Genomic DNA, 22,339 nt, shown 5'->3' on the forward strand with positions numbered 1-22,339 from the left:
GCATTCAAGATGAGGCTGGACAGCCATCTGTCAGGGATGCTCTGACTTGGATTCCTGCATTGAGCAGGGGGTTGGACTCGATGGCCTTGTAGGCCCCTTCCAACCCTACTATTCTATGATATGTTGCCCACCCCTGATCTAGACAATTCATAACTGCTGGCAAGCCCACCATGGGGGTTGAAAAGACCAATTTTCAAGCAATTTCATCAGGTGTCCTTAAACAAAGACACCTAAATATGCATAAAACGTGGGATATGTGGTGAAGAGTCACATGGCTCCCAAGCCCATTTTAATGGGGCTCAGCTGCCAAGGGTTACACTGAAATTGAACAAAATAAAATGCAGTAGTTGAGGCTGTTCTCTCAAGCACACTCCTTTAAGACAGTGCATCTGCCACACAGGATGGAATCTAGAATTCATTAGCAGGAACAGGCTCAGCTCCAGAGCTGCCAGGCAAAAACCAACAAGGAACACCTGACTGATTAACCACCCTTCTCTCCCTCTCATACAGACACACCTCTCCTCTCCATTGAGAAAACACAGCCTTCACCAGCAAACAGGTAGGGAGTTTCCATTAGCTCACAGGGTGGGGAAGTACAAATTAAAATACCAACACCCAGTCCTGGAATGTCAGGAGTGCAGTCGTCTCCTTGGAAGATGGTACCCTGCTGCTCCTGGCTCATGCTGCAGATCTGTGGTCATGAACCCATGTTGCATCCCCCGATCTGCTAAAACCACCCAATCTCCCCTCCCATCTTCAAGAGAAGGATATTGCTTGTTCTCAGGGTCTTCGGTGAGGAGCTTGAACTGAGTCGTACACATCTGGATGAGGCTGTCCAGTTGCTGCTCTGCGGCCTGAAGATCCTGGAGCTCCTTCACCAACCCCTGGCTCTTGCTGGTGCCCCCCACAGCATACCGGCTACCTCTGGGAAACAGAGCAAATCAAGATCAAGGAGCGGTCTCTTTCATGACGTCAGTGGCTTGGTGACTACTAGCACTAGGGCATCCATTACAGAGGACCAAACTGCATTTGTGCATGCTTCCACGTTCTCAAAACGGATCCAGCACAGGGCTGCTGAATGCCCAGGTAGGTAGACTGGAAGTCTTACAAGTGGACTCTGCAACAAAATGTTGCAGTGTGGAGTTGCGACTGTTCAGCATTCCCAGTCAGCATTCCATGGCCACTGAGCATGCTCTGTCCTCACCAGGCTGGTTTGGAATTGCTCCGTCCCCTCACCTCCCCGTTAGGATTTTCTCCTAAAACTCTTCTGTAACACTGCGAACTTTCAGTTTTCCCCAAGCCTGCCGATTTGCCCTTCTCGGGTGTGGGTACTGCTATTTTGGCTACATAAGCAATGGCGTTCACAGGCTGAACACTGGAAAGAGAGGGAATGATGGAGCAGCAACGCCTAAGCCATTTTATGCCAACATGGGGGATTCAAGGGTTAAGCACAGCACTACTAGAGACTAACTGTTTTAGTCCTTCAGATAGTTTAATAAATTAGCATGAGATTTCGTGGGTTACAACACACTTCATCAGATGCTGCAAGTGGAACTGGAGGCTTTGAGTCTGAAAAGAGAGTCAAACAGGTAGATCTGCAGCAAGCACTCTATTCTCTTAAAGCAACAGTTACAAACCGCAAGGTGCACTAAGTCTTTATAATGTGCATAGCAACCATAGTCCCTATTGAGTCCTTGATTAACATGATCAAACTTCTTTATTACCTTTTGTTCTGCAATATCACATTTCAAGCAAGCCCCTGATTTCAGTTTCTTTAGATCTGCCACCTGAGGTCCTTGATGGTATGTCCAGGGAGGTTAAAGTGTTCACTGACAGATTTACTGATGTTCTTATGCTTGATGTCTGATTTGTGCCCATTTAATCTTTGTCTTAAAGATAGTCCTTTTTGGCTGATGTAAGTGGCTTTTGGGCACTTGATGAAGGTGATCAAATACAAAACATTTAATGATGCACAAGTATATTTGCCCTAGAGATTCAGTCACTGGTAGATGAAAATAGCTGTTTATCATCAGATGTGGGCGACAGAGCATGGTGAATTCCAAGTACTTAAGTTCATAACAAGCAGCAACTAAATGTTAAGAGGGCAAATGGGTGGGCTAAAACATAGTGGAGATCTGCTTAAGACAACCTTCCCCACCCTGGTGTCCCCCACATGGTTTGGACTTCAACACCCATCAGCCCCAGGCAGCATGGCCAATGGTTAGTAATGATGGAGTTGTTCTCCAACAACATCTGGAGGGCACCAGGAAGGCTGGGTTAAAGTATCTATGAACCGAGCTCCCATATACGTTGGCTGCCTGATTCCCAGCTAAATAGACCCTCGCTGAGCACTTGGAAAATGCACAGGCGCACACAGCCTGCTGGGAAACGGATGTGTGTGAAATCCTGACCACTAGAGACTTTCTTCATTCAGGATCTACTTGCTGACCCAAAACTCTGGGCCTGAAATGGCTTACCAACAGCACCCACTCCAAGATAAGTTGAGAGGCAGAGGAGCATTGATCCAGCAAACATAGCTTTATTTTGTCATGAAGGACAGAATGTTATGCTAATGTCTGTTTCTTGGGATGAAGCTTGAATAAGCTTTTGCTACACTCTTAGCCTGTCGCCATCACCTGGTGGATATGAAAACAGGCCCTTGCAAAGGCAGTAAAGCCTCTGCAGACTTTACAGAGATCTGTCCCATCTGTATAAGAATCACTGAAGTTGTAAAAAGCAGGTTACCCAAACTGGGAGTCACAGGACCATAGGAAGTTGCCTTTTATTGACTCAGACCATTGGTCCATCTAGCCCCATATTGTTGACACTGACTGGCAGCGGCTCTCCAGGGTTCCAGGCAGGAGTCTTTCTTAGCCCTACCTGGAGAAGCCGGGGATTGAACCCAGGACCTTCTGCATACAAAGCAAGTGCTTGACCCCTTGGCGGTGGCCCCTCCCTCGACAGACTGAATGTGCAAGTGCTTTCTGCCGCTCTCACTCCTGGATTGCCTCAACTCAAGGCAAGGCAACCCCCCACAACACCCATATAGGCACATACGAAGCTGCCTTATATGGAGTCAGACCTTTAGTCCATCTAGTCTAGTACTGTTGACACTGGCTGGCAGCAGCTCTGCAGGGTTTCAGGCAGGAGCTTTTCCAGCCCTACCTGGACCTTCTGCATGCAAAGCAGGGGCTCGACCACTGAGTTATCCAAGATGCTGCGATTTCAAGTGGCATCCACAAAGCAGGCAGCAACACAACACAACAGAATGAGGATGAGGAGGCGAGTCACTGCTGGGTAAGTACTGGTAGGTAAGTATGTTTTGCAGCTGTGCTGGGAGACAGGGCTGCTGCGAGGAGGCAAGGTCATGCACTGCTCAGAGCCTCTCCCAACATGGCAAGTTCTTGCTCTCGGCACAGCTGCAAGATCTTGCCTACATCTCTGCTACGTCCCGAGGGAGTGAAGGCCTCTTCCAACACCAGCTGCCATTCACAGGAAAGCTTCTGCAAATTGTCTAAAACAAAGCTTAACTTGGGAAAGACTTATGCCACAGTCCAACTTGTGAAGCAGGCCTGCTTTAGATGTCATCATTCCTATACTCTCGGATCATCTCCACATCAGGAAAAAAAAGTGCATATTGGAACCTACAAGGGGCAGGTTGCGCCATTTTTCTACTGCACATGGCATGGATCAGGCATCCACTGCCTGTATCAGCTGTCCAGCCAATGGAGAGGAACACATCTGTGCCACCCTTCATTTTTCTTTATTACATTTATGTCCCACCTTTTTCCAGCGTGGAACTCAAGGTGGCTACATGGGATTCCCAGGTGGTCTCCCAGCTGGGCACTGACCAGATCCAGACCCAGTGGAGGCTGGTGGCTCCGATGTCAGTGGAGCTTCCCACCTTGGATAGCTCCTTTAGAGTTCTGGCTGAAACTGGGAGCGGATTCACTGCCCCACTGACATTGGAGCCACCAGCCTCCACTGTCCAGACCTGCTGAACTTCAGCAAGGTGGCTGTCTCATGTGCCTTCAAACTATGTTAATTGCATATAGTTTATTAATACGTAATATATGCATGCTTTCTTATAAGATCATCATCTCCACGCAGGGGAAAAAAATGAAGCAAAAGAGAAAAGAAAGTTTCTAGTTCTTAAGGCTTCAAAGACAGGCTTGACAGCACAATCCTAAGTGTGTTTACTCAGAAGTAAGTCCCATTTCGTTCAATAGAGCTTGCTGTAATCCTATGCACACCTACATGTGGGTAAGCCCCAGTTGAGACTGGCTGCTGAATGAGCATGCTGAGGATTACATTGTTAGAGTGAGATGTTTTTAAAGGCTGGTGAAACTCAGAAACACAGATGGAAGGGAAGGTGTGTGCACACTAACCAGCAGGTTCCGGAGATGGGGCTTCACTGCCCTGCAAAGGTCTTTGCCCCTCCCTCTGAGAAGCAGAATATCTTATGTATACTTAGAAAATGTATGTTCATTTGATTTCATAGTTTGTACAATGGTAGAATTCAGCTTTCCTGGCACAGTGTTCAAATTCTTGATGTAGATTTTTCAAAAACAAACAAAGAGTGAGTATATATAGCTCTGATCATAAGATTAATTTGTGGATGAACATCCATAAATTAAAAGTGTAACAAGAGAAGCCGCATTCAAGCCAGTTCAGTTATCACTCCCATCCTTTTATTTTGTTCTAACCAACCGTGTCCATATTAATGTATTCATTCAGTGCAACACAGAAAGCCTCATCCACGCCACTCTTCCTTTTATACAGCAGGAACAAGGATGCAGCGGTTTCACTCTTTTAAGAGAAACATTCCAATTTTAGTATATGTGCTTCCTTGTTATAAGACTGATGACATGAAAAGATTAATCGTGCTGAATTGAATTGCAATTTTATCAATATTATAGGTATAATTTTTAAGTGAATGGAATTTGAAGCCCGTGTGTACTGGAATTTAAATTTAATCCTTTTAAATAATTTCTTTTTTTCCTCTCTTTTTCTTTTTTCTTTTCTTGCTCCTTTCTGTTATTGCTGTGTCCTCTTAAGAATATTGTATTGTTGGGAAACTGTAGGTACCGATTAGGTTGTTGGTATTGTTTATTTCATTTATAAAGACAAAAAATAAAATAAAAAGTTTTTTTTTAAAAAAGAGAAACATTCCAAAAGGATAGCCAAGCGAGTCTCCTGCAGTTAATGCAAAGCCCCTGGTTATTTCCCAAGGCCGAGAGCAGTTCAACAGCCAGTGCAATCCAACTGGGGCAACCAAACATTTGCCATCACAGGAATAAGACACACAGGGCAAGTGACATCCTACTTACAGCCACTGGATATGGTTCTTGGACTTCTTGGTGATCAGCTGAATGCCCTCCAGGACGTTTGTGATGTCATAGATCCGCCTTTTTTGTACCTTCAGCACTTCTGCAGCCCAGTTGAGATCCACAACACCATCTGGCGATTGGCTCAGCAGCTCCAGGAAACGCTTGGTGGTCAGATTCAGAGAGGTTTCGTAGCGGGATTTCTCTCCAGGAGACTTGACCCCTGGGGAATCATCGAGGACTTCATTATACCGGGTGAAGTTGCACAAGTTCATGCTTGCCTGGCTCAGGACACCAACTTGCTCAGCTTGGCCCATCACAGATCAAGTGGCATGGCCAAGAGTTGCTCTGCTTTGGCTCAGAATTTAAATCAGACGTAGGCAACAAGCTGCTCGCAGTCCGCATGCAGCCTGTACCGCCCTGGGAGCAGCCCCTACTGCCTCTCACAGCAAAAAAGAGAGGCAGTTTTAGTGCGATGGAGCGCTGAAAGAGTGAAATTTAGCTTGAGGACAAGTTAAACGTAACCCTTTTAGTGCTCCACAGGGGTTTGCCACCAAGTTTTCCCCTGGCACGCTGCAGAGTGTGGACTGCGTGGGGGTCTGTCCCAGGGGTGAAAGTGACTCCCGGATCTCTCAAAGTGGCCCACCCCTGACTTAAACTGAACACCCCCACCCTCCCTGCTGCCTTGAATGACTTCATGGCTATCCCAGGCTCCAGCAAGGAACACAGAAACAGAGGATACTCAAGAGAGGACTCCAAGCAAGACTTCCCCATTGCCCCATGGCGTGGCAGGGCGTGGCAGGGCAGGGCAGGGCACAGGGGCCTATGCGAACCTATTGTTGTACTCCTGATTATAACAGAACAGTAGTACTGCACTTCAGGAACTGGGCTCAGAAATGCCAAGCTATTCGCTTTTTGCCTGGGGGGTGGGTGGAGAAACAGCATGTTTTTCCAACCCAAATCTGAATGGAGCAGAGGGGAATTAACTTACAAATAAGTTACAACAAGCGAAAGATGCCCAGATCTTAGGAGTCTTTCATGCTTATCCTATTATTTGCCTCTTCCCTTTACTAGCAGGAGAAGAATACATTAGGTAAAGCAAGCAAAGAACTATGCAGCCCCCTGTAGCATCTGACAGCTCCCTCCAGCTTCTGAGAGTTCACCAGGCTTTTAAGGGACTTGCTTTTATTTGATAAGAAACCTGCTTTTACTCAACAAAAAAAGCTCAGATTCCTGGGATGCTGAATTCTGGGCTCAATACAAGCCTTGGCAGATTTCATATATATACTATATGTGTGTGTGTATATATACACACACATTTGTATATATGCGTATATACATACACATATACACACGTGTATGTGCATCTATATACACACATATGTGTATGTATGTGCAGCTATATACACACATATGTGTATATATGTGCAGCTATATACACACATATGTGTATATATGTGCAGCTATATACATATGTGTATATATGTGCAGCTATATACATACGTGTATATGTGTATATATGTGCAGCTATATACATACGTGTATATGTGCATACACACACATATATGTGCATATATACACACACATATGTGCATATATACACATACATATATGTGCATGTGTATATATGTGTATGTATTCCTTCGCGTGCGTGCATGTGTGAGTGTGAGTGTGTGTGTGTGTGTGTGTGTGTATATATATATATATATATATATATATATGTTTTTCATGTTACCAAGCCCCCTAAGTGATGCACAAAGCAGCACAATCATAGAATACACAGCGGCCTGAACATCAGTGGCTCATGCCTCTGTTCAGCTCCTTCAGTCTCTGCTTGGTTTTTAATCCAGGTGGACTGCCAGTTACTCTCAAGCATGCTGAATGGGTGAGGGCGGACCTGATGTTCTTTCTGGAGGATGTCAAGAGGTGGCAGCAGAGGCACGAGGTGTGTGTGTCCGCTACTTCAGACCGCGCAGCTGCATGTCCGAACAGTTCTGAAATGGCGACACCCATGTTCTTTGCGATGCCCTCCGCTAAGGGCTCCAGATCCCCTTCCATGGCACCATGGTGGTAGCTGGTAATCCACCAGCAAACCCTGGCATGACCCACTGCTGGCTCCAAATACTGAATATAAGAACACAAGGAGAGCCCTGCTGGTCAGACCAAGGGTCCATCTAGTCCAGCATGCTGTTCGCACAGTGGCCAACCAGTGCCTGTGGAAAGCCCACAAGCAGGACATGGGTGCAAAAGCACCCTCCTGCCCATGTTCCCCAGCAACTGGTGTATATAGGCTCACTGCCTCTGGTACTGGAGGCAGCCCATAGCCATCAGGACTAGTAGCCACTGATAGCCTTATCCTCCAGGAATTTGTCTAACCCCCTTTAAAGCCACCCAAATTGGTGGCCATCGCTACACCCCATGGTAGCGAATTCCATAGTTTAACTATGCACTGTGTGGAGAAGTCCTTCCTTTTATCTGTCCTGAATCTCCCACCCATCAGCTTCATGGGATGACTCTGGGTTCTAGTATTATGAGGGAGAAAGATATCTCGCTAATCCGCTTTCTCCATTGCCCGATGAACTAGAAGCCAGAGCACACTCTCACAGCTACGACTCTTGACTGCATACCCCCAACAAAATGTGTATCAATGGAGAAAGCCTCCAAAAGCCAATTTCCCCCTGGGTGCAAAAGGAAGCAGAGACAGAAGAAGCATATTCAAATACTCCCTGCTATAGCAGCTGCCACCTTCCTTGAGGCTCCCTGTTTCTAGGTATCTGACTGCCTCATCAATAGGGGGACCCTGCCCTATTTAGCCACTGGGACAAGAAACCTTGAAAGCACTGTGGAGCAATTAAAGCATTAGGGCTCCCTTCTGCCACCAGCACCTTTGACAGGGTTTTTCGCTTTTCCCCGAGCTGCTTGAACACCCCCTGCAATGTACTGGTGGTCAGTCTCCAAGTTCAGCTTCCGTTTTACCTGGAAAAGGGGGGGGGAGAGAGATTTGTAAAGGTCAGTGGACAGCATCAGCACCATTTCAACTCTGTAAGTGGAACAAGGAGTCCTGTGATAGCTTAACAAAGAGGATGAGATCTATTGTGACACAAACTTCCATAGGTTGCTTCATCGGATGCAGGGATGCCAACACAGTACCTTCTGCAAAGGCACAGCTATACATTTCCTCTATGTAATATAATCTGAAAAACACAGCACAAAAGACAATACGGTGTAATAATAGTAGTAACAACAGTGAACTTGGGACTGGAGAGATCTGGGTTCAAATCTTCACTCAGCCACAAAGATTGCTGAGTGACCCTGAACCACTCACATAAGCTCAGTCAAACCAACCTCACTAGTTTATTGTGAGGATAAATTGGGGGTAATTCCATGCTTGCCAATCTGAGCTCCTTGCTGGATGAGTAGGATATCACAGAGTTGGAGGGGACATTGTCCAGCCCCCTGCTCAACACAGGAAATCCAAAACTAGAGTCCCCAACAGATGGTTCCCCAACCTCTGCTTGAAGAGCTCCAGCGACGGAGAGCCCACCATTCATGTAGGCAACTGGTTCCAGTGCCAAACTGCTTCTACTGTAAAGAGATCTCTCCCAATGTTCATCCAAAATCTACCCTCCTGTAACTTAAGCCTATTAAACAGTCCTGCCCTCTGGGACAGCAGGAAACAAGACTTTGCCCCCTCCTGTGTGACAGCCCTTCAGGTATTTGAAAAGTGCTATTATGTCCCCATCACCATCTCAGTCTCCTCTTCTAAGTGTGGAAATAAAATAGCATGGGAGTGACATATGGAAGTTGCTATGACACAAAAGTATGTGACCAACTCCACAAGTAATTCCAGGAGTTGGTCACATAATTCCTGAGGCAATACCTGGTTCATGTACCAGGTATTGAATGCGCCCCTGTTTAGTTTCTGGTGCTTTGAGACTAGGATCAGATATCGTTATGCATATTAACAAATAATTTAATAGTTTCTATAGGCAGAGACTGCAGAAAGCACAACTCATTTGCAAAGAAAGCTGTGCCCACTGATAAAGTCAGGAAAGCATCACAATGTTGTTGTTGTTTATTCAGTCAGTCGCTTCCGACTCTTCGTGACTTCATGGACCAGCCCACGCCAGAGCTTCCTGTCGGCCGTCACCACCCCCAGCTCCCCCAAGCTCGAGTCCATCACCTCCAGAATATCATCCATCCATCTTGCCCTTGGTCGGCCCCTCTTCCTTTTGCCTTCCACTTTCCCTAGCATCAGCACCTTCTCCAAGGTCTCCTGTCTTCTCATTATGTGGCCAAAGTACTTCAGTTTTGCCTTTAATATCCTTCCCTCAAGTGAGCAGTCTGGCTTTATTTCCTGGAGTATGGACTGGTTTGATCTTCTTGCAGTCCAAGGCACTCTCAGAATTTTCCTCCAGCACCACAGTTCAAAAGCATCTATCTTCCTTCGCTCAGCCTTCCTTATGGTCTAGCTCTCGCAGCCATAGGTTACTACGGGGAATACCATTGCTTTAACGATGCGGACCTTTGTTGTCAGTGTGATGTCTCTGCTCTTCACTATTTTATCAAGATTGGTCATTGCTCTCCTCCCAAGTAAACGTCTTCTGATTTCCTGGCTGCTGTCAGCGTCTGCAGTAATCTGCGCCTAGAAAGACAAAGTCTGTCACTGCCTCCACGTTTTCTCCCTCTATTTGCCAGTTATCAATCAAACTGGTTGCCATCATCTTGGTTTTTTTGAGGTTTAACTGCGACCCAGCTTTTGCACTTTCTTCTTTCACCTTCGTCATAAGGTTCCTCAGCTCCTCCTCGCTTTCAGCCATCAAAGTGGTATCATCTGCATATCTGAGATTGTTAATGTTTCTTCCAGTGATTTTAACTCCAGCCTTGGCTTCATCAAGCCCAGCACGTCGCATGATGTGTTCTGCGTACAGGTTGAATAGGTAGAGGTAGAGTATACAACCCTGCCGTACTCCTTTCCCAATCTTAAACCAGTCCGTTGTTCCGTGGTCTGTTCTTACCGTTGCTACTTGGTCGTTATACAGATTCCTCAGGAGGCAGACGAGGTGGTAGTATCCCCATACCACCAAGAACTTGCCACAATTTGTTATGATCCACATAGTCAAAGGCTTTAGAATAGTCAATAAAACAGAAGGAGATGTTTTTCTGAAACTCCCTGGCTTTCTCCATTATCCAGCGGATACTGGCAATTTGGTCTCTAGTTCCTCTGCCTTTTCTAAACCCAGCTTGTACATCTGGCAATTCTCGTTCCATGAATCGCTGGAGTCTACCTTGCAAGATCTTGAGCATTACCTTACTGGCAAGTGAAAGAAGTGCCACTGTTCGATAGTTTGAACATTCTTTGGTGCTTCCCTTTTTTGGTATGGGGATATAAGTGGATTTTTTCCAATCTGGTGGCCATTCTTGTGTTTTCCAAAATTGCTGGCATATGGCATGCATCACCTTGACAGCATCATCTTGCAAGATTTTAAACAGTTCAGCTGGGATATCGTCATCTCCTGCTGCCTTGTTATTAGCAATGCTTCTTAAGGCCCATTCAACCTCACTCTTCAGGATGTCTGGCTCTAGCTCACTGACCACACCGTCAAATCTATCCCCAATATTATTATCCTTCCTATGCAGATCTTCCGTATATTCTTGCCACCTTTTCTTGCTCTCTTCTGCTTCTGTTAGGTCCTTGCCATCTTTGTTTTTGATCATACCCATTTTTGCCTGGAATTTACCTCCGATGTTTCTAATTTTCTGGAAGAGGTCTCTTGTCCTTCCTATTCTATTATCTTCTTCCGCTTCCGTGCATTGCTTGTTTAAAAATAATTCCTTATCTCTTCTGGCTAAGCTCTGGAATTTTGCATTTAATTGGGCATATCTCCCCCTATCACTGTTGCCTTTTGCTTTCCTTCTTTCTTGGGCTGCTTCCAGTGTCTCAGCAGACAGCCATCTTGCCTTCTTGGTTTTCTTTTTCTTTGGGACGTTTTTTGTTGCCGCCTCCTGAACAATGTTGCGAACTTCTGTCCATAGTTCTTCTGGGATCCTATCTACTAAATCTAGTCCCTTAAATCTATTCTTCACCTCCACTGCATATTCATTAGGAATATTCGTGAGCTCATATCTAACTGATCTGTGGGTCTTCCCTATTCTCTTTAGTCTGATTCTAAATTGTGCAAGAAGAAGTTCGTGATCTGAACTACAATCAGCTCCAGGTCTTGTTTTTACCAACTGCATAGATGTCCACCACCTTTGGCTACAAAGGATGTAGTCAATCTGATTTCGGTGTCGACCGTCTGGTGAAGTCCATGTATAAAGTTATCTCTTAGGTTGTTGGAAGAGAGTGTTCGTTATGCACAGTGAGTTGTCTTGGCAAAATTCTATCAGCCTATGTCCTGCTTCATTTTGTTCTCCCAGACCATGCTTGCCTGTAATTCCAGGTGTCATTTGACTACCCACCTTAGCATTCCAGTCTCCTGTAATGAAAATAACATCTTTTTCTGGCGTACTATCCAGTAGGTGCTGCAGATCCTCATAGAACTGATCTACTTCTGCTTCTTCAGCATCTGTGGTTGGGGCGTATATTTGGATCACTGTAATGTTGAACGGCTTATCCTGAATTCTAATTGAGATCATTCTGTCATTTTTTGGATTGTATCCAAGCACTGCTTTAGCGACTTTATTATTAATTATGAAGGCTACTCCATTTCTTCTGTGGTCCTCTTGTCCACAGTAGTAGATCTGGTGGTCATTTGATGTGAAGTGGCCCATTCCAGTCCATTTCAGTTCACTGACACCCAAAATGTCTATATCTAATCTTGACATCTCCCCAATAATCACATCCAATTTGCCCTGGCTCATAGATCTTAATAAAAAAGAAAATTCTGTTTGGACATGTCTCTAAGGGCACGGTTTTCTTCTCCCTGCTTTTCATTATTCACAGCAGAAAGTTGAGGAAAATGTAGTTACATATATATTTTTAAAGGTATTTACATTCTGCCGAGATATCATGTGGTGCAGACTGAATGCACCACTTCAAGCTACTTGGGGAAAGAAGCACATGTTTATACTTTTGTTTTGTTCACACACTAGTTAACTTACGGAATTTGCCGTCACAAGACATAGGGACTAGCTTAGATGGCTTTAAAAGGGGATTAGGCAAAATTCATGGAGGATAAGGCTATTAATGGCCACAAGTCATGATAGCTATATGCTACCTCCAGGATCAAAGGCGCCATGCCTTATAATACCAGTTGCTGGAGAAAACTAGGGAGAGAGGGCTACTGCCTTCTTGTGGAGTCCCTAGGAGCATCTGATTGGCCACTGAGCGAAACAGGATGCTGGACTAGAAAGGCCTTTGGTTTGATCTAGGAAGGCTCTTCTTATGAAATTCCCACCTGCCATTAGAAGAGGCCCAGTCCCAGTCCCAGGCCGGCCATACCATACAACGTATCTGCATTCACAGATTTAGCCCGAAGACTAAATTTAGCCCTGAAGTCATAGCAGAAAGTTGTGTGTTAATGTGTGCAAATTAGTGCAACTGGCATTGTTAGTTCATTCATAGAGAGAAGGCTTGCTTACCAAAAAGATCCATCAGTAAGAGAACTAGTTGCTCTTGTACAGATAAGGGATGGCTCAGGAAGCTGACTCAGCTATTCGCAGCTCAGCAACCCAGCAAACATAAAGACTTTTGATCAGACAATATTTTAACTCTTCCTTCTGTGCAACATCATTTGCGCAGAATGAGTGAGAGCATGTATTCTGCAAGCCCCATGTACATTTATGTGATTCGAAGTTTCAGTGATACCCCAGTGCTCAATGCCAACGACTGCTAAATGTTTAAGCTCTGGTAACCCCTTGCCTAAAGAGAATGGGAAATAGGAGAGAGTGGGACATTTGTCACAGAGTCCCTAAATGCTGGCTTAGTAAAATCGCACCACTATTGTCCATTGGAGAGTTGCTCACGCAGCAACTCTCCTTGAGGTTGGCCAGCTACGGGCCCAATGAAAAGACACAGAACCTTTTGTATAACAAGAACTCCACTAGGGATAGTACAACTGCAATATGGCTGCTCAAGTATCCCACTTGGAGTATTATCTGCATCGTAATTAATTCAGGTGGAATGTTTCAATGAGGGAAAGAGATGTTGCTCCTATCGTACGTGTGCTGCTCAAGAAAAGAAGGATGAAGACTAGAAGACAACTAGTAGAGGAAGTGGTCGGGTGGACATTTCCATAGAAGACCCAAAATAAGACAGAGTTGAAAATCCAAAGAGATAGAACTAACAGGCTATGTTCTTTCTCATAAACTTCAAGGACCCTGTTTCAGCAAATATTATATTATCATATTGTATCATTCTACAATGTCACCATGTTTTTCCAAGTCAAACGATTAGGTAACAGAGATGGAAACTGGTCCGGAGAAGGGAAGAACTACACCAGATGACCACTGCAGTAATACAGCTTGATCCATGCAGCAGAAGCATGTAGAAGGCAGACCAAAAATAGGAACAATCAGGAGAGTGGTAAATTGGCACATTAGACCAATGGATTCCCAGCTTGCAGCCATCAGGACAGAACGATTTCTCCATGCCTTTCAGACTATCTTTTATCTTGTCTATACAGTTTCCCACACTGGTCTCTTTAAGAAGGAATTCTCCTGGATCACTGCAGTGTAAGAGCTCATCCTTGGCCAGCTCCATCCTTAAAGACCACAACACATGGCCAAGTGTAGAACAAAGCAAACAATGGCCTGAACATATATCTGTCCAAAGACATCTTCACTTCTTCTGGAACATAAGAACATTCTCACTATCTGAACAGCTTTGCGACCATGAACAAGCCAGGCCCAAAACCAAATGTGTTAATAGATAAAATATTATATACACTACCTGTATAGCAACTGAAATATACTAGGCACCATACGAATAGAACCTACCCAGGGAGACATAGCATCTTTTTTTTAAGGTGGCATATTCTGAAAATGTTTGCTAAGAACCACCCTACAAAAGAGAGATGCACTTATTTCCCCCAGTGTAATCACACCAGCATACCTGGACCCAATTTCAGGCTTTAGCCTTCAGTAGATAAATTATTACATTTTACAGTCCAGGTTCAATCTCTATGTTCCTTTCCCCTTTATGGGGGTGGGAACTAATGGGATCACTCCTGTTCTGCCTGCAAGGAAAGTCTGAAACACTTGCATCACAAGCAGTACATCGCTTCTTGGCTAGGGGAGGCAACATCGGAAGATCTCTCACCCTGCAACTCCAGGACCTAAAGCAACTGCCAGGTTTAAACCTGCTAGCCCAGAGGTTCACAGAAGAAGCACGCTACCTTCTCCTACCAGCTAGGACAACGGGCAGCTGTGAATACAGTGGGAAGGTGGGATTTATGAGAGAACGCTTATTCACATGCATCCTGCAGGTAGATACTCAACAGAGCATTTTAAAACTACAGCAGAAGATCTCACAGCATGTTAAAAACATCCCAGGAAGAAACTACTGGACCTGTCTGAATGAAGCCCTAGAATGCATCATTTCATGGATGCATGAAACCAGCATAAATGAGAAACTCTTTGCCTTGCTGCAAAACCAGAATTTCTAGGAGCCCTGGGTGAAAAGTGATGTCAATTAAACCAGCTTAGATCTGCAGAGTAGACATGCCCTATGGATGCTTCCACAAGTGATGCCAAGAATTCCTTTTGAATGGGGGTTAGGGCTGGAACTAGTGAATACAGTTAATGGCACATGCAGTGCATAAAATAATAATTTTTAATCCAGTCGCGTGAAATATTGCTATTTAATGTGAACTATCTGTTCGGTCTGTTTGGTCTCTTAAGTGCGTTTTCCTGTTTCTCTCAACAGAGGCACATTTACGCCATAATGAAAGGTTGCATCCCTTCCTAAATTGGAGCGGGCATGTTATTTCTACTAATGTAGAAAGAGTAACATACGAACATTTATTTATTTATTTATTTATTGCATTTATACCCCGCCTTTCTCCCTCTCGCAAGGAACTCAAGGCGGCTTACATTATCCTCCTCCTCACCGTTGTATCCTCACAACAACAACCCTGTGAGGTAGGTTGGGCTGAGAGTCTGTGACTGGCCCAAAGTCACCCAGTGAGCTTCCATGGCCAAGTGGGGACTAGAACCCGGATCTCCCGGCTCCCAGTCCGTCACTCTCACCACTACACTACACTGGCTCTCATGTACAGACATGTACATGTACAGACCTGCACCATCATGTACAGACATGGGAAATACAACAAGATTTAGGGGTCTTGGCATTTTAGGCACACACTTTTACACACTTTTTAAATTGGGAAAGCAGCTGAGGAGTACATGAGCTTCATGCAAGGCTATGGCAGCAGTGCTATGGGCAATTACACATTGGAAAGTCTCACTGAATAGGATAAGCATGCATGAAGCGGGCTGAGAGAACCCTGGATGTATGTGTCCTGGGTGTGGAATCAGAGGCTCTGCTTTCTCGTCCACAGAGAAGAGAGCTGTTGTGTTGTTGTTTTGTGGAGTGTTTCCCAACAGATGGCTTCCAGCAGTACCAGTCACAGACAGTGTACAGCTATTCTGTCTTTCCCTCCTTAACGGATGTTCCATGGTGAGAAAAAAGATGGAAGCAGAGTTGGGAAAACAGGACAGGGTTTCAAATGGAAGATGACAACAGCTGGATCCCCTGTAAAATTTTGTGAATGAGGCAGGGCGGTTGCATGATAAAAGCCTCATCTGGATGCACCTGTAGACAACTGATAATAGAGATGCAGGTGGAATTTGGTCCCGTTAAGAGATTCGGTGCACATATGGCTGCACTTCTGTTACACTGCCTGGCAACTCCAGTTTGCAGGGGGAAGGAAGGGAGTTCAGAACAAGGTCATGCTGATCTCCAGAGCAAACCCACGGTAAAGAGGGGACACTCAAGCAGAAGTGGTTGTGCGATTCTGTCCAACAACGGCTTTGGTGACCCAAGAGTGGACAGTTAGGAGGAGGATCCCACACAACATAGCAAACGATAGTCATAGCTCCCTATTTTACTTGACAGCTCTCTTCTTATAGATGACAGTAAATCATTGAAGGCACAATCCTATGCATGTTTAGATTGAAAAATGTCCTACAACTCCCAGCATTCCCGAACCAGCATGGCTAGCTGGGGAATGCTGGGAGCTATAGGACATTTTTCTGTCTAAACATGCAGAGGATTGTGTCCTTAAGTGTCCAAATCCCATTTGCTTCATCTTCAATATGCCAGTCCAATTGAGAAGGTAGGGAAAGATACTATATTTGCACATTTGAACCCTCAAATTGGGGAGGACTCCCACCCCACAACTTCTCTCTTAAGTTTGTTCTCATAACCAGCAGACTAGGAGAGATGTTGTCCCTTTAACAGCTGCAGAGTAGAAATTCAGCAGGGACAGCATTTCCTAACATGGAGATATAGCAACAAAGAAACTGTGCTTGTTGAATGTTGAACTGTGTGGAGGGTAACCAATTTAGGTTGAGCAGTGTAAAGATAAGCACTTTGATGGCTCACCCTGGCCCTCTTCTATCACTCTCCTCCACGAGTATGCTAATGCAGGGGTGGGAAGTAAGTAGATCTCCACATATTTTGGACTTCAACTTCCAGCATTCCTGACCATTGGCAATGTTAGCAGGAGCTTCTGGAAGCTTAAGTCCCAAACATCTGGAGATCTACCTTCTGCCCACCCTTGTGCTAATGCACGGAGCTTGCCCGCTCAGCCCTCACATTGTGGACCCCACCAGCCACCTTCTCTGCGCATTCCATGCAACAGCTGCAAGGGGGACCCTACACATGCACTGTTGTACCCATGTAAGCTTCCATGTGACTGAGAGCCCCAATCATATGGAAAACCTCATGGGCACAATTGCACACATTCAGGCTCCCTTTTGCAGATATTGCACTGAACATGTGGGTGTCATGGGTGGGGGCCATTCTCTCCTCTGTATGTTTGCACACATGTGGGAGAGAATGACTGAAGAGGGCTCCTCTTCGCCAGATGCTGCTCCTATGTTCAGAAGACAAGAGTTGGTGAACTGCAGGACCAAACACATGTTCTTGAGGTCTCCTTTCCTCCTTTAGTTTTAAACATAGGAAGCTGCCTTATTAGGAGTCAGACCTATGGTCCATTTAGCTCAATATTGTCAACAGTGACTGGCAGCAACTCTCCAGGGCTTCAGGCAGGATTCTTTCCTAGCACTACCAGGAGATGCCAGGAATTAAACCTGGGACCTTCTGCATGCAAAGCCTGTGCTCTGCCACTGAGCTGTGGCCTCTCTCTGTGGACCTCTTGGTTCTTACCAACATCTCAGTGCCTGCTAGAATTGGTGTGATTATTAAACACACAGACACAATACATACAATATATACTAATCTCTCCCAGCTGGTGGGCCATGCATGCCTCAGCAACAATTCTCAGAAGTGCTGTGGATAGGTAGTCAATAGTGCCTGTTATGGGCAATGCAGCACATGATACTCTTAGCTTTAAAGATAGCAGGCACTGGCCCACTCAAGTTTAGCCTAATTTCTCTCAAGCTGTCTCCTAAGCATCCATAAATTTAAGTAGCAGCCTGTAGTACGGAAGTCTAAAATCAGATGGTACTCAATCATGCATTATTACACCAATAACATGCTCCCCCCCCCATACCATATGAAGATCCACCTATTTCCTTGTACACATTAGGTCACAATATTATGCACCAATATTCCTAAACTCTGCCTTTTTATTTTAGGGTTCATGCCTCTCTCTGCCAATATAATCAACAGTAAGAATACAGAGTACAGCTTGGGTGCAATCCTATGCATGTTTAAACAGAAAAAGTCCTACAACTCCCAGCATTTCCCAGCTAGCATGGCTGGCTGGGGAATACTGGGAATGCAGGATTTTTTCTGTCTGAACATACATAGGATTATGCCCTTAGTTGGGGTTAAAGCTGTTAGCCACATACTAATTTTAACCACAGCTCCTGCATACATGTAAAGATAAATGCTCCCCATGTGAACTGTATTGGGCAGAAGACCCTTCATCTTTTCTCTCACTTAAAGAAGCTAGCCAGATATGACAGAAGTGAGAGTTACACCGTTACTGCCACTTATTTCCTCTCCATGCCATGGCAAGCTTATTACCTCTGGCTTTTCCTTCCACAGGTCTTCCTTTTGTGTAATGTCAAGCTAGACAGGCACTGCATACCTTGGGGTAGAAAGGTATGGTAGCTCCCTATTTAGGTAGGTAGAAAGCAACACAACCAAAGCCAAACATTTGCTTTTGTTAATTTAAGAACAAACTGCACACGACCCAGGGCCTTAACATCCTGTAACAGGAAGTTAAGCTGCCTCATTAACAACATTTACAGGCCACTGCTCTGAAAGGAAAGAAAAAGCAATCCATTGCAATCCAGCTAGCTCTGCAATCAGACAGAGAAAAATTATAACTATCTAGGTCAGACAGGAGAGTCTGGCAGAATTCAGTGCTACAATGTAACGTTTTGAGGACTGGACCTTCTAGTTAATCATTTCTTTGCATGCTTTCAGGAGCACACTCTCTTTGCCCTTCTTGCACATTTCTTACATATGCCACGTTTAAGCACTATTTCAGTCCCAGTTTAGAAACTCTCCCAACATGCCTCCTGTAATTATAGGCACGAGGGACGCCTTTACCAAGCCACATGGCTTTTAAAAAGAACAACAACAACTGTACCAGCTCACACACATAACTACTGTATGAATGTCCTTCTAGTCATATACCTGGGCCTTAAAAAACGAGAAAGGATCTATTCCTAATACAGTGACTCTTCTATTATTTAGCATGTCCCAGCAATGGTAGGTGGTCATTCTGGCCAAACCAACAAGCTGAATCAGATAGATAATCTGAGAAGCTGACCATTTATTATCAGCATATGGGTTAAAAACAGTAACACCCCTCATGTTTATGGAGGTTATAAATTGTTCTACTCTCCTGAAAGACAAAAATCTAAGGTTTCATATTTCTGGCGCTCCCAAGAGTTTTTATACCTTTGCACCTTGTCCTAGTGCCTTCCTACAGGCTGCTCAGGGGCTGCGAAAGGATCAGGCAGGATTTGGTGCTAAAGAAGGCCATCTATATTATCTGCCTAGCGCTAACGTAAGCCCACCTCTGTACCATCGTGGAACATACACACACGTTAATAAGGCACGCGGGACACTCTTTGACACATGGATCGAGCCACACGTTTCGCTGCTGGCCCAGCTCCTGGCTTCCTGGAAGTCAACAACAGGAAAATAAAGCGGAGCCATTACCGGCGGCCGTTCCAGAGCAGGCCTCTGCGTGGCCGTCTCCAATCTGGCGGGCTGTGGCGTGGCGAAGAGCAGCAGCTCCGTGTCGTTCTGTCCTTCGGGCGTGGGGAGCTGGTCCGGGGTGGAGATGATCACGATCTGCTGTTCCATCACATGGATGGCCTCTGCTCCCCTCAGGAGGGCTTCCAGGCCCGCCACATTCTGGGTCACTTCCAGACCCTCCAGAGACATGGTACAAAGCGCTGGGACTCACATGCCCGAGAACTTGGGAGGAGAGTGGGGTGGGGGGAGCCCTGATCTTGCCCCCTCCGCCTCCGTCTCACCCCCGCACACCGCAGGAAATCAGAGCTCTCCCCCGTCTTGATCCCCTCCCGGGAATCAGAGCCGTGTCAGAGGGCCAGTGCCATCGTCCTGCAGGCTGGTGTGGAGGGAGACGCCGGATGGCAGCAGGGGCTGGTAGCCAGGAACACGCCCCATCCTCTCTAAGAGCAGAGGCCCGGGAAACGGTGTCCCGCCGAGCTGCAGCCAGCCAGGGCCGTGCGTCGGAAGGAGGCAGGCAGGCCGAGAAGGGAGGGCGCCGAGGCCGCTTTCCAGCTCATCTGCCAGCCCCTAGGAAGACCCCGATGGCCGCTTGGCTGGGAGGCGGTGACACGCTCCGGCACAGAGCAGGGCTCCCTTCCGCCCACGCTCCCCGGGTCAGCGCGGGCTTCCTCGCTGCCCCGCTCTGCTCGGACCTCTCCCGGGTCTCCCCAGCAAGCGCGGTCCCGCCTGCTCTGCCCCCAAAGCCTCTGCCCCGGCGCGATCAGCCGAGCCCCCTTCGCTCTGCTCGCGCTCGGCTCAGGCACTGTTATTGTTCCCAGCTGGTCCCGGCCTCGCACACGTTTGCGCGCCAAATCCTTTTTGCCGCGAAAGCAGCACGAGCAGGCAGCCGCCGCTCCCATTGGCCGGCTCGGGCGCATCAACATTCGGCTGGGGGGGGAGCCGCCGCGCCATTGGTCGCCCCGCCGAGATTGATACGCGACGCCGCCGTCTCGTTGGCTACGAGCGGGCGGCCGCCGGAGCGCCGTGGTGACGGCCCAAACGCTCTGACAGCCGCCCAATGGCGGCGGCCGGGCTTGCGGAAGGGGGAACGTGCCTGGCCAATCGGAAGCGCGGCGCCGGGAGGGCATGTGGGAGAGGAGGCGGCGGAGGCGTGGTCGGGGCGCGGGGGGCCTCGGTCGCTGCGCCTCCGGAGCTCCCGTGCTGCGTAAGTGATGGTTTCGCCGAGTCTCGCCCTCCTCGCTAGGGTTGCGGCATCGCCAGTCCTGCCCTGCGTATTCCAACGGTAAAACTCAACATAAGTCCTGCTTCAAGTAGACCCATTGAAATGGATGGGACTTAAGTTAGGCATGACTGCCTGGATCCCATTCATTTCAATGGGCGTACTCCAGGTAGGGCTTAGGTTGGATTTTACCTCAGCTCCACATTTCCCCTTTCGGCGTCTCTCCCCCGGGTCTCCCCTGGCCTCAGAGCACGCGGCCCGGCCCGCTGCGCGTTTACTCAGGAGTAGGCCTCCTGTGCTCAATGGGGTTTACTCTCGAGCCAGGACGCATGCGTAGCATCGCAGCCCCGGCCTTCCAAGGCTCGTTCAGAAGTCAGCCCGTTTTCTGCTGCGGTACTGTCTTCCAAGGAAGGGCGAACAGGTGTGCACAGCTTGAATTTCCCGAAAGGGGAGGTGCTGGGGCAAAACTTCAAACGTGTTTGGTAGACCCGCTTGGCCTTGGGACTTTTATCCCTGGATCCCAGATATCTGAGGGCTAGTTGCGATTAGGTAAGGATGACAGAGATGAAAAGGCACTTTTGCACATGCTCAAATGTGTTCTCGTTAAGATTAATTCCTCTTGTCCAAGGCTGAGTCCTGCCAGTGAAAAGAGGCTTGAATGGGCCTCTTGCACAACTCCTCATGCCCTACTGAAGCTAAGGGGTGCACAACTTTGTCAGCTCCAAAGACCATGCATGTGTGCACATGCACAGATATACAGACATGAATACGCGTGCACATGGACACACATTCCACTAATCCTGATACAGATTCTGGCAGCAAGGAAAAAGTGATCTGTGTCAGTTTTACTGGATGAGGTCTGTGTTAGGATCTCTCATTGAGGGAGTGGAGAGTACAGGTGAAGGGATCTGCAAGGGGAATGCCGTGGTGGGGGTCAGAACTCTCTTGGGGCCTCAGTAAAGGCCTTGGTGGGCACTCTATTTTGCAGCCAGGGTTGGAAGTATCCCACACACATACATTTACAGCATTTTTTTAATGCTACATTTATATATAATCTGCTCTGAGCTTCTAAAATAGGAAAGGATATAGGTCCAAATAAAGAACATGAAGAAGTTGTTAAAGGCTCACATACTTTTTGATCCCCTCTTTAATTTCTGTATGACAGTAAGGGACGGGCTGCAGCTCAGTGGTAGAGCACATGCTTTGCATGCAGAAGGTCCCAAGTTCAATCCCTGGCAGCTCCAGGTAGGGGATTGAAAGCCAGGAGAGCGTTGACAGTACTGGGCTAGAGGGACCAGTGGGCTGACTCAGTGTAAGGCAGCTTCCCAGGTTCCTGCGTACTGCTGTCAAAATATGCTGGGGGGCATGCTTTTGTCATGCTTTGATGCTGTAAGATCAAGTCACATTAAATCCCTCTAAGTCATAAACCAGTAGTGTTTATCTACT

At 46.7% G+C, this 22,339-nt stretch overlaps 1 protein-coding gene across 2 annotated transcripts in view; it reads right to left on the bottom strand.

The window, feature by feature from the left end:
• The window catches only part of E2F1 (E2F transcription factor 1), a 38,953-nt gene extending 18,395 nt beyond the window's left edge, over nucleotides 1-20,558 (bottom strand). For both annotated transcript variants that reach the window (XM_084853832.1, XM_084853833.1), the window contains exons 1-4: nucleotides 19,636-20,558; nucleotides 8,213-8,303; nucleotides 5,331-5,550; nucleotides 772-924 (exon numbers count right to left, since the gene is read on the bottom strand). In XM_084853832.1, the coding sequence (XP_084709958.1) occupies nucleotides 772-924; nucleotides 5,331-5,550; nucleotides 8,213-8,303; nucleotides 19,636-19,863 (692 nt within the window). In that variant the 5' untranslated portion in view covers nucleotides 19,864-20,558. The remainder of the gene's footprint in view (nucleotides 1-771; nucleotides 925-5,330; nucleotides 5,551-8,212; nucleotides 8,304-19,635) is intronic.
• Nucleotides 20,559-22,339: the final 1,781 nt, after the last annotated feature.

This window comes from Heloderma suspectum, chromosome 4 (genome assembly GCF_057233095.1).
Source record: "Heloderma suspectum isolate Gila_16-S chromosome 4, 16-S_ref, whole genome shotgun sequence".
NCBI lineage: Eukaryota > Metazoa > Chordata > Lepidosauria > Squamata > Helodermatidae > Heloderma > Heloderma suspectum.